This window comes from Chiloscyllium plagiosum, chromosome 5 (genome assembly GCF_004010195.1).
Source record: "Chiloscyllium plagiosum isolate BGI_BamShark_2017 chromosome 5, ASM401019v2, whole genome shotgun sequence".
Classification (NCBI taxonomy): Eukaryota; Metazoa; Chordata; class Chondrichthyes; order Orectolobiformes; family Hemiscylliidae; genus Chiloscyllium; species Chiloscyllium plagiosum.
Window position 1 is genome coordinate 104,826,910 of NC_057714.1, and position 13,191 is coordinate 104,840,100.

Sequence of the window (13,191 nt, forward strand, 5' to 3'; positions counted from 1 at the left end):
TGGAGAGCAGGGGAGCATGGGTTTAGAGTGCGATGGCTCACACTAAGAAGAATGAACTGAATGGGTTGAATGGCATCCCTCACGGTACTGATTCTCTTGGATTCTGATTGCGGCAACAGCATATACTATCAAGAAGACTGAATTAGCATTTAGCAACATAGCGACAATGTGGAAGACAATGGCACCAACACAAAGCAACTACACACTGTCAAGAAAATTGAAAAATATAAGTGTCAATGTTCAGCAATCATTGATCAAAGTCATGATGATACAACATTGCGGTGACATACTGGGGTAAATGAGTGTACATGAGAATTATATTACCCAGCAGCTTTACCATTCCAGCCTGATTATATCAAACCTTTTGCTAGTGTTTAGCCTCTTTGGGGAATCGCGTGCCCTTTCTCAACAAAGGTTTTGTCCCATCACTTATGCATTATTTATATTTCTGTCAACAGGAATCTGTTGAGATTATAAAACGAGCAGACTGAGCAATCATTTGAAGCTCAACAGAATTATGAATTGAAAAACTGACAACTTAAGGAAGCAAAAACGCTCTTAGAAACTTAGAAGCAGGTCATTCTGCCCCTTGTGTCCACTCTCGATACCATCTCCAGGTATTACTGCCCACACTCTTGCCCACATTAAAGTTTGTGCTTTCCCTTGTCAAATAATTACACAATTCCCTTTTCAAAACTGCTATTGTATTGGTGGTTATACATTCTGGGTGCAAACAACCCTCTCTGTGACATTTTTCGAACCTCCCCATTTCTTCTGTCAGACTTTATCGCAGCCTTGTTGTGGGGGATGGGGAAACTCTTCCTTGACAGCTCAAAACCATTCAAAGTCTGCTTACATGCCCCTTCATCCACCTTAACCTTTCTGGGAATAAAGAAGGAGCCTGCGTTTAGCTTCACAATTTCGGCATGTCCCCACGCACTACACAAAACACGAATCGATCTTTTAATTGTAGGTGGTATTAAGCAGGCTGGAGGGGCAAGCATATTGTGCACTGCAAGGTCCCAAAATCAGCAGTGAGATAAATGACAGGTTAACCTGCTTGTTCCTTTCTGAACAGATGAGGGATGAATATTGCTTGAGGCACGGAGCAAAACCCCTGCCCTCACTTGAAATCTCACCCGGACCCTCATATGCGCACTGGAAAAAAACAGACCTCTTTCTGACTGAAGGATGACTCATGCAGCAGTGAAGTGCTCCCTCGATACTGCACTGAAACGTCAGACCAGATGCTGGGCTTGAATCTCAACTGGAAGCGCTCTCATGAGAAGATCGTCAATATTTTGATTCAAAGCTAAGAGTGTTAAACTGATGCAATGCTGACTATTTGAACCCTTTTTTGCAACTAGAACACATTGCTCTGACACCAATAGGTTTCCTATGGGGATGTGTTCGGAACTGTGACCATGTCCGTCTCACCACATTCGACATCAGTCCCTCTCTTTTGCATTTCATAGCCCTGTGCAACAAAAACAGAATTCCAATTTGCACTTTGCTGACCATTTCGACCTGCAGGACCTTTTATTTTCAGAAACTCGATGCTTCTGAATGACTCCATTGTGTTCCTTTATTATTATTGGTGATCTTATTATTGAGTGCATACTTAGAGACCTACAATTCCATTCAAAATGTCCTCTGCCTTTTGTTTTACACTGAGTCCAGTCAAAAGGACAGTCTGTTCCATGAATTCCCTGTGGAACCAGGCTGGAAATTTCCATGGTCTTTCAAATGGACCTCAGTGGGGCCGGAAGCAGGAAAATATGAGTAAATTATCACTACATCAGGAACCAAAGGGTTGTACATGATTCGCCATCAGCTTGACAACACTGGGACAGCAGCACCAACTCAAAGCTCACACTGGCAGCAGCAGTGAGTGTATTCTCCTGCCATCCAGAGTCTGTGGGACCAGTGAGTGCATTCTCCCACCATTTGGGACCGGTGGGAGCAGTGAGTGTATTCTCCCACAATTCAGAGTCTGTGGGAGCAGTGAGTGTATTCTCCTGCGATTCAGAGTCTGTGGGAGCAGTGAGTGTATTCTCCCGCCATTCGGGACCGGTGAGACCAATGAGTGTATTCTCCTACCATTCTGGGCCTATGGGAGCTGGGCTGGACCCCCCCAAAATAGGAGCTGCCCCACTTTAGGCACCATCGCTTTGACACTGAGCCCACGTTGCTGTCGCCACTAAAACCACAGTGGGTGGCACAGTGGCTCAGCGGTTGGCACTGCTGCCTCACAGTATCAGGAACCTAAGTTCAATCCAGCCTCGGGTGACTGTGTGAATTTCACACATTCTCCTCGCGTTTGTATGGGTTTCCTCTGGGTGCACAGGTAGGTGTATTGGCCATGCTAATTTGTCCAAAGATGTGCAGGCTAAGTGGATGAGCCAAGGGAAATGCAGGGTTACGGGAATGGGGATGGGTCTGGGTGGTTGCTGACAGAGTGTCGGTGTGGACTCAATGGGCCGAATGGCCTTCTTCCACACAGTAGAGATTCTATGATTCCTAACACTGAACAGATAAGGTATATTCATCATTGATGAACAGACCTTCCGATCACACTTGGTTCTGCAATTTAATGTTGATTCAAAAAATCACATCTAAATGTTCAATAGCTTTAGACTGCAAGCTATCCTGTACACTTATAAACTCATTACTCCCTCAACAATTGTTGTCCCTCAGGCTGACTGGGCCGAGAACATGTGACAGCCAATTCAGACAACAGATAAAATGCATTGTGATCAGACATCCAAAGTTTCCCTGATCTGTTTTTTACAGTCACTGATCAGACACTCATATTCCCTGCAGTGTATATGTTACAGTCTCATATTCCCCGCAGCCCTGTGAGTTATATTCATTGTTCTGTATAAAGTAAACAATATAAATCTAATAGAAGGAATTCTCAACTTACGGAGAGTGTCTCAGCATCCTATCATGAATTCATCAATGACAGTAGATGTCTCTAACTCAACTGACAGTCCCTTGTGTTCGATTTCTCCTTTTCATTTTTATTTCACTTTTGAAATTGTCATGGATTAAAAATGAAACCAGCAGGAATTGCCTGAAGAGACAAGTTTCTAACCGCTGAAACCACTCAAATACAAGCTATTTAGACACACATGGCAAGAACTCCAATTCTTTCTGAAATCTAACTAATTCTAATTAATCCTTTGCAATCTACAATAGTTCAACACTGATATTGAAAAACCTGTCCAATAATTCAATGATCCGATAGATCAATCAATCTTTTTTCTGCTGACAATCACAAGTTAAAGCCTTGCAAAATCACACTATGAGATAAAAGTGGTGAAATGCTAAACAGACAATTTTCTTTGAGAAGCTTTGTGGACCAAAATATCCAATTTTTTTGTTTGAGTGTGTTGCAGGTCAATTTAAAGCCAATGTTTCTCTTTTTTCTGATAGTTACACCAGACGAATTATGCTTCCAAACCTAATCAATCATATTAAGGCTTTCTTTTTTGAAAAGTTTGCATCTTTGTTTCTTAAAGGTTTGTTTTGCAGCACCTGTAAAATGCTTTTGTACTGGAAGATACTTTTTTAATGTCATGAAATGAAGGATGAAGATTGTAGTGTTGCTTTTGCTTGTTTTTAGAATGTGGACATCAGAAAGAAACAGAAAATAAGGGCAGAAGTAAGCCCATCAAGCCCACTCCATTATTCAACATGATCATGGATGATCCTGTACCTTAATGTCATACGCCTGTTCTTTCTCCAAACCTCTTAAAGCCTTTATGCTCTAGAAATCTACCTTCTTCTAAAATGAGTTCACTTACTTGATCTCACAACCTTCCATGTTATAGATTTCCACAGGTTCACCCTCTGAGTGAAGAAATCTCTCCTCATCTCAGTCAGAAATGGGCTAACATATATCCTGAAACTGGAAAATACCATCTCTGTATCCACCCCCATCAGATCCCTCCTCATGCTTCTAAACTCCAGCGAATGCAGGCTCAGTCAAGCCAATCAGTCAAGCAGTGGTTAGCACTGCTGCCTCACAGCGCCAGAGACCCAGGTTACAGCACCAGAGACCCAGGTTCATTTCCCGCCTCAGGCGACTGACTGTGTGGAGTTTGCACATTCTCCCCGTGTCTGCGTGGGCTTCCTCCAGGTGCTCCGGTTTCCTCCCACAGTCCAAAAATGTGCAGGTTAGGTGGTTTGGTCATGCTAAATTGCCCGCAGTGTTAGGTGAAGGGGTAAATGTAGGAATGGGTCTGGGTGGGTTGCGCTTCGGCGGGTCGTGTGGACTTTGTTGGGCCGAAGGGCCTGTTTCCACACTGTAAGTAATCTAATCTAATCTAATCTAATCACTCCTCATACAAAAAAATCCTACAATTCCAATAATCAGTCTTGTGAACCTCTCCTGCACTGTCTCTAAAAGGTACAGTAAAATTGGTGAGGTCCCAGAAACATACAGAATAGTGATTTGATTTTGATTTACATTTGACTTGTTATTGTCATAAGTACGAAGATACAGTGCAAAGTATTGTTTTCTGTGCAATCCAGGCAAATCATACCTTACATAAGTACATCAGGGTAATAGAACAGAATGCAGTATATGGTGTTACAGCTACAGAGAAGGTGCAGAGAAAGATCAGCTCTAGTATATGAGAAGTCCGTTCATGAATCTGATAACAATGGCGAAAAAGCCGTTCTTAAGTCTGTTAGTACATGTTTTCAAACTTGTTTATCTTCTGCTTGACAGAAGAGGGTGGAAGGGTATTTGGATTACGTTGGCTGTTTTCCTGAGGCCATAGCAAGTATAGATGGAGTCGATATATTGTGTGTGGAGAGGAATTGTGTGGGACCCAAGAATGATGTAAAAGAGGTTAGAAGGAGCAGTGCAAACTCATTGGGCCAAATGGTTTCTTTCTGCACTGTTGGGATTCTATGACTTAACTGCTGTGGGTTGACCCACAATGCTGTTAGGGAGATATTCCAGGATTTTGATCCAGTGACAGTGAAGGACTGGTGATATCTTTCCAAGTCAGGATGGTGAGTGGCTTGGAGGAGAACTTGCAGGTGGTGGTGTTCCCATGTATCTGCTGCCCTTGTCCTTCTAGGTGGAAATGGTCATGGGTTTGGAAGGTGTGTCGAAGATTCTTTGGTGAATTTCCGCAATGCATCTTGTAATTACACACTGATACCACTGAGTGTGGTGGTGAAAGGAGTGGATGCTTGTGGATGTGATGCCAATCAAATGGGCTGCTTTGTCCTAGATGGTACCAAGCAACTAGAGTGTTGTTGGAGCTGCATTCATTCAGGCACATGGGAGTATTCCATCACACTCCCAACTTGTGCCTTACAGATAATGGGCAGGCCTTCATGGATTAAGAGGTGAGTTATTCGCCGCATTATTCCTAGCCTCTGACCTGCTCCTGTAGCCAGTATGTTGATGTGGTGAATTCAGTTGACTTTCTGGTCAATGACAACTCCCAGGATGTTGACAGTGGAAGATTCAGTGATAGTAGCACTATTAAATGTCAAGGGGTAGTGGGTAGACTGTCTCTTACTGGAGGTGGTCATTACTTGTCATTTATGTGGCATGAATACTGTTTGCCACTTGTCAGCCCAAGGGGCTAAGGATTAAGGAGTTCTGTTTGTTTACCTGACCTGAACAAGAATGAGATTTTACTAATTTATTCTCAGGGTGAAGTAAAGGCAAAATAAAAGCAAACTAAATTAAGGACATTTAATTATTTGCACACCCTGCCCTAAGTGGGAAATTGTAACATATATTGGGTCATACAGCTCTTTGGCCCACTATGTCCATGTTGACCAACAAAAACCAAACTATACTAATCTCATTTACCTGCACTTGGTCTGTAGCCTACTGTGCCCTGGCGTTTATGTGCTCATCCAGATGCCTCTTAAATGTTGCAAGGGTATTTGCCTCCACCGACCTCTTGGGCAGCATGCTCTATATGTCTACACCTCTCTAGGTGAAAACCTTTATTTCAGTTCCCTTCTAAACCACTTTCTCCCCACCTTAAACATATGCCGTCTGGTCATGGGCACATCTGCCATGGGTAAAAGATTCTCATGATCTACTATGTCTCAATCAAATCACCCTACTCCCCCCTTAGCCTCCTCTGTTCCAGGGAAAATAAGCCCAGCCTATCCAGTCTCTCTTCATAACTGAGACTTTCCATTCCAGGCAACACCTGGTGAATTTCCTCTGCATCCTCTCCAGTGCAAACAAACCCTTCTGATAGTGTGGCGACCAGAACGGCACACAGTATTTCATTTTGGGCCTAACCAATGTTTTGTAAAGTTGGAACAAGATGTTGTAACCAGTCACGGCTTTCTAACTGCAGTGTCTCCTGCCCGATGGTTTCTCAATCTAACCAATTGCTCAATGGGAAGAAAAGCAAAAGAATGAAACAAAGTCCTGCTGGTCAATCCAGGGACACCCTTCACTCCTCATATTCATAGATTTTCCAGCTCTATCGGTCAACCACACTTACTCCCTGCAATACTATTGATCTGTGGATTATTTCTGCATGGACTACAATGGCAAGGATTGTATAAATGCTACAGTTTTATAAATCACATGGTTCGACTCTCGTTGGAGACCGATATTCATTTTTGGTCCCCATAATTTAAAAATGGTGTATGCACAGGGTGAAGGCGAAATTTACACAGTGTAGGGACTTCAACTTTTTTGACAAACCAGAGAAGCTGTGATTCTTCTTGCTAGAGCCAAGAAGGTTCACAGAGGTGTTCAAAATTATGAAGAAATGTGGTATAAGAACTGTGTTGTAGTAACTGGATACAAGGAAACAATGTAGGCCATAGGGAAACAAGCAAGCAATTGGCATTACAAGGATAGTTTCTCAAATATCTGGCACACTGACTCGTGCTCTCCGTGTGCCATAAGATCTTTGCACAGATGCCAACAGACATGTTGCCCTGTGTTCATTGCTTACTGTTTTGGGTTCAGACTTCAAACATTTCTAGTTGTTTGAACAATTTTTGCTGGGGTTAAATGAAACCTCAGAATGTAAAACAGGTCTCAGAGTCGAGAGAGTGGTGCTGGAAAAGCACAGCAGGTCAGGCAGCATCCGAGGAGAGGGAGAATCGATGTTTTGGGTAGAAGCCCTTCATCAGGAATACAGTGCTTGCATTAATATACAATATGGTTGTAATATTCTGCTTGATCTGAAAGATTTCAGTTAGCATTATCACAGGTCAGCAGTTTAATGCAATGGCCTCCAACCCAGTTCATGGCAGACTTTTGACTCTCAGAAAAGTGCAGCCTGAATTACAAGCTCTTTCTGTCTTTTCTCATTTCCATGCCCTACATTACCCTTCCTGAAATGTCGACTCTCCTGCTCCTCAGATGCTGCTTCACCTGCTGTATTTTTCCAGCACCACACTCTCAACTCAGATCTCCAGCATCTGCAGTCCTCACTTTTTCCTAAAAAAAGATATCACTTGACTTCAAATGCATGGAGGAAGGGGTTATCCTTGTTGATATTTTTAGTTAGCCTGCTCATTGATGTTACTATAGATGACTGGAGAAGGTGGGGTTTGAACTCAGGCCTCCTGATTGAGAAGTGGGGACACAGCCACTGCACCACAAGATCCTTCACCTGTTGCACTTTGTAATACAGACACACTATTTGCTCCAAATAGATGTAACTAATTGGTACCCCTATACCTAACTGACTAAGGGTCCTGTCAAGTTCTAAGACTGAAAGCAGATCACCATTGATGGTTAGAATAATGACTTAATAGGGCCCCCGGAGAGATTAACTGTCACTGTGCCATCTGCTCCTGGAGATTCAAACATTAGGAAAAGAAAAGAGAGAGAGAGAGAGGGGGCCGATTTTATATAAAAACCCATGAGAGATCAAGGAGAATGGAAAAGAGGAAGTGTGAGAGAAATTGTAGAAGAAGTGAGACAAACATAATAGAAGAGGAAGAAAAATGTTGGAAAATACGGGTGGAAAAACAGAACCTGAAACAGGGAGGATCACGCGAGAGTGAAGTATAAGTTACTTAGCTCCTTCAATCCCGAAGAACAATTGCAGCCCACTCAGAAAAGAAGAGAAAAGGATGGATTTCATTGAGTTATTGATTGGTTGATTGATTTGATTTATTGTCACATGTACCTAAGTACAGTGAAAAACTTTGTTTTTCGAGCAGTACAGGCAGATCATAGTAAGCAAGGACATACAGATCATAGAGTGAAAAATAAAACTTGATACAGGCATACAAGTTACATCACAAAGGGCGTGTGATTGGCAAGATCAACATTAGCAAGATCAAAATTAAAGATATTTGCATTAGATAAGAGCTTGGAACATCTCTTAGGAAGACCCTGAAGTATTTTAAATTGGTTCTATAATTGGAAGGTGGTGGAAGAATCACAAAATAAGCTAGCACTTGGAATATACCAGGTTCATAGAACATAGAACATTACAGCGCAGTACAGGCCCTTCAGCCCTCGATGTTACGCCGCCCTGTCATACTAATCTGAAGCCCATCCCACCTACACTATTCCATGTATGTCCATTTGCCTGTCCAATGACGACTTAAATATACTTAAACTTGGCGAATCTACTACCAATGCAGGCAAAGCATTCCATACCCTTACTACTCTCTGAGTAAAGAAACTACCTCTGACTTCAATTTTATACCTATCTCTCCTCACTTTAAAGTTGTGTCCCCTTGTGTTTGCTGTCCCCATACTTGGAAAAAGGCTCTCCCTGTCCACCCTATCTAACCCGCTGATTATCTTGCATGTCTCTATTAAGTCACCTCTCAACCTCCTTCTCTCTGACGAGATAAGCCTCAAGTCCCTCAGCCTTTCCTCGTAAGATATTCCTTCCATACCAGGCAACATCCTAGTAAATCTCCTCTGCACCCTTTCGAAAGCTTCCACATCCTTCTTATAATGTGGTGACCAGAACTGTACACAATACTCCAAGTATAGCCATACCAGAGCTTTGTACAGCTGCAGCATAACCTCCTGGTTCCGGATCTTAATCCCTCTGTTAATAAAGGCCAAAACACTGTATGCCTTCTTAACAACCCTGTCAATCTGGGTGGCAACTTTCAGGGATCTGTGTACATGGACACCGAGATCTCTCTGCTCATCTGCACTTCCAAGAATCCTACCATTAGCCCAGTATTTTGCATTCCGATTACTCCGACCAAAGTGTATCACCTCACACTTGTCCGCATTAAACTCCATTTGCCACCTCTCAGTCCAGCTCTGCATCCTATCTATGTCTCTCTCCAACCTACTACATCCTTCGTCACTATCCACAACTCCACCGACCTTAGTGTCGTCCGCAAATTTACTAATCCACCCTTCTAAGGCCTCATCTAGGTCATTTATAAAAATGATGAACAGCAGTGGACCCAACACCGACCCTTGCGGAACGCCGCTAGTAACTGGACACCAAGATGAACATGTTCCATCAACTACAACCCTCTGTTTTCTTTCAGCAAGCCAATTACTGATCCAAACTGCTATGTCTCCCACAATCCCATTGCTCCACATTTTGTATAATAGCCTACTGTGAGGAACCTTATCGAACGCCTTGCTGAAATCCATATACACCACATCAACCGGTTTACTCTCATCTACCTGTTTGGTCACTTTGTCAAAAAACTCAATAAGATTTGTTAGGCACGACTTACCCTTCACAAAACCGTGCTGACTGTCCCTGATCAGATTATTCTTTTCTAGATGGTTGTAAATCCTATCTCTTATAACCTTTTCCAACACTTTACCAACAACTGAAGTGAGACTCACTGGTCTGTAATTACCAGGGTTGTCTCTACTACCCTTTTTGAACAAGGGAACCACATTTGCTATCCTCCAGTCCTCAGGCACTATTCCTGTAGACAATGATGATTTGGCAATCTTTTCCCTTGCTTCCCAGAGGATCCTAGGATAGATCCCATCCGGCCCAGGGGACTTGTCTATTTTCACACTCTGCAGTATTTCTAATACCTCTTCCTTGTGAATCTCAATCTCTTCTAATCTAGATGCAAGTATCTCTGTATCTTCCTCACCAACATTTTCATTTTCTATAGTGAACACTGTCGAAAAATATTTATTTAGTGCTTCCCCTATCTCTTCTGACTCCACAAAGAACTTCCCACTATTATCCTTGAGTGATATTTCTTGGTTGTTTTACAATGGCCTTTGTTTGGAGTGGACCATGCACCAATGAAGGGGTATGACAGATGTGAGGTGTCTAATACAACACATGACACAGATAATCCCTTCCCATACACATCAATGATCTTTGTAGTGCTGTGGAAGTGTACCTACCCCTAAGCCAGGAGACCGAGTTCAAGTCCCACCTGCTCCACAGATGTGTCGTAACGTCTCTGCACATGTTGACTGGGGGAATGTGAAAATATCGATGGTACTTGAATACATGAACATTCTTAACCTGATGTCTAGTGGTACCGCAAAACAATTACACAGAAGCTGTTACACTCTGAGATCTCTCCCGCACTGCTTTCATTAGACTTTGATGGAATCGTATCAGATGTTTTGCAATAAGAGAAGCCGTTATTACGATAGCAATTGAAGTCGCTATTGAGAAATAACACCTGGGAGCTCACTGGTGAGCAACATTAGCATCTTGAATAAAATACTCCTCTGTTTGCAATACTTTTGTTTTTTTATAGGCAAGAATGCAATTTATTCTGACACAGAGTTAACTGACAAAATACTTCTGGTAAAGAATACTTTAATAAAAATAAAATTGAGGGTTATTTGTCAGACCACACTAATAGATTCAGATACTTTTAATCAATAGGAAGTGGATAATTCTGGAAAATGAGATACTTGTATCAATTATACTTGGGTTTATTTCAGTTGGAAGCAGGCTTGATGTTATCTTGCAGGTTGCATTAAACTCCATGTCGTACAGCTTTTGCTTGAATACACAGTATGATTGTAACATTCTGCTTGATATGAAGGATTTCCGTTTGCATTTTCGCAGGTCAGCAGTTTAATGCAATGGCCTCTGTCCCCAATTAATGGCAGACTTTTGACTCTCAAAATGGGACAGCTGGAATTACAAGCTCTTTCTGCCTTTTCTCATTGCCATGCCCTACATTACCAGCACTGAATGCAACATAGCTGTCTGTTTTAAATGCCGAATATGTGACTCCATCATTCCCCTTCATTTGATGGTGTTAAGCAATGGCAAATGCAACCTGAAGTATGAACTTTGATGGGATTGTAGCAGCTGGACAACGGACGTCTCTCAATGTAGTTGTGATTTTTTTGCAGGTTAGATATTGGCCAGATCACCAGGTAGAACTCACTGATGGGATCTGGGATGTCATGTTGTGGCTGCACAGGACATTGGTTAAGACACATTTGGATACTGCATACAATTCTGGTCTCCTTGCTATAGGAAAGTTGTTAAATTTTAGAGGGTGCAGAAAAGATTTACTGGGCTTTGCTGGGGTTGGAGGTTATGTGCAATAAGGAATTCACTGGGGCCTTTTTTCCCCTGGAGCATCAGAGGCTGAGGGGTGACCTTATAGAGGTTTATGAAATCATGAGGGGCATGGACAGGATGAATAGGCAAGGCCTTTTCCCCAGGTTGTGGAGTCCAGAAATTAGAGGGGTTAGGTTGAAGGAGAGAGGGGCAAGATTTAAAAGGAACCTAAGGTGCAACGTTTTCATGCAGAGGGTGGTGTGTGTTTGGAAAGAGCTGCCATAGGAGGTGATGGAGCCTGGTACAATTACAACATTTGAAAGGCATCTAGATCGGTAGATGAATAGGAAGGGGTTAGAAGGATATGGGTCAAATGCTGGCAAATAGGTCTAATTTACGATAGCTGGTCAGCTTGGATGGGTTGAGCCAAAGAGTCCATTTCCATGCTGTTTTAACATGATGACTCTACATGAGAAAGCTGAAGGAGCCTTGATTTAATACTTCATTCGAAATGTAATTCTTCCAACAGCATAGCACTGTACTGAAGTGGAAACCTAGAATGCATGTTATAACCTCTGGAGGGGGACTTGAATCCACAACTTTATGATTCAGACACAAAACTGCTGAGACACAGCTGATGGTAAACATAACAGTCGGCCATTTGGCCCTGCTCCATCATTTAAAATGATCCTGACTGATCCTCTAGGCCTACACCATTAAACATGGAGCTGACCAAGATGTAACTTTCTGAGAGAATTTGATTGGGGGGGGGGGTTGTTATTAATTACAAAGACCAACCTCTTCACAAGTGGACAATAAAATCAAGATTCGAAAGTGTTTTGTCTATTGTTTCAGAGAGTGAGGAAATGGCAAAGTCGAGATATAACAAACAGATCAACAAAGGCTGTTTGTTTACATCAAATATAAAGTCCACAGACTTTCACTTGAATAAACAAATACAAAAGCACAAGATGTCAGCCTTTCGGTTTGATTGGAAATGTTGCAATGCATGTTATCACAGTTCAGCAGCTTCCAAAACAAATATTGTACCCATTCAATTCTTCAGAAGATTTTAACTGAGCACAGTTGGAACAGCAACAGTAAGATATCCACAGAGCATGAAACAACCTCAAGCTCCTTACCTTCATAGAGCCAATCACTCAGGCCATTGAAAATGACCCCCTCCTTCCCAGTCGCTACCAGACGTATAGCACGGCTACTAACTTTCAATTGGTAGAAGATGTTGTTCTCAAAAATGAAAATCTGGACAACAAAGAGAAAAAAAAATGATGCATTTCAGTCCATCGGATTAAAATGAATGTCAACAACTGGATGCAAGAACAAACAAATATCTCAAGAGTTTGACACTTCTTGTCAAATGTGAAGAGTAAAGATTGCATAGAACTGAAATGGATTGTTAATGTGGGAATGATTTGGCAGTGAAAGGCTTGATATGTCAAATCATTACCATCACTATTAGGAGTTCACACGAGATGTAGTTTCTAGGCTGTAAGTCTGTGAGACGGCATGCATTTTGCCTTTTCCTTGGTTACTATTTCAGTTGTGAGCAACTTGGCTGATTATAATACTCTCCAGTCCAGTCTCACTTCTTTCACCTGACATAGACTTGAACTCATCCAGAACTCTAATGCCCAGACTCAGACCAATTCCCATTTTACCCCTGTGCTCACTGGCCAACATTGGCTCACAGACCAGCAACGTCTTGACTTTAAAA

The 13,191-nt window shown here is 42.2% G+C and overlaps 1 protein-coding gene across 6 annotated transcripts in view; it reads right to left on the bottom strand.

Annotated features, from left to right (window-relative positions):
• dpp6a (dipeptidyl-peptidase 6a) overlaps positions 1–13,191 on the bottom strand; it is a 1,472,261-nt gene that overhangs the window by 202,097 nt on the left and 1,256,973 nt on the right. For all 6 annotated transcript variants that reach the window (XM_043690726.1, XM_043690728.1, XM_043690729.1 and 3 more), the window contains exon 8: positions 12,599–12,719. In XM_043690726.1, the coding sequence (XP_043546661.1) occupies positions 12,599–12,719 (121 nt within the window). The remainder of the gene's footprint in view (positions 1–12,598; positions 12,720–13,191) is intronic.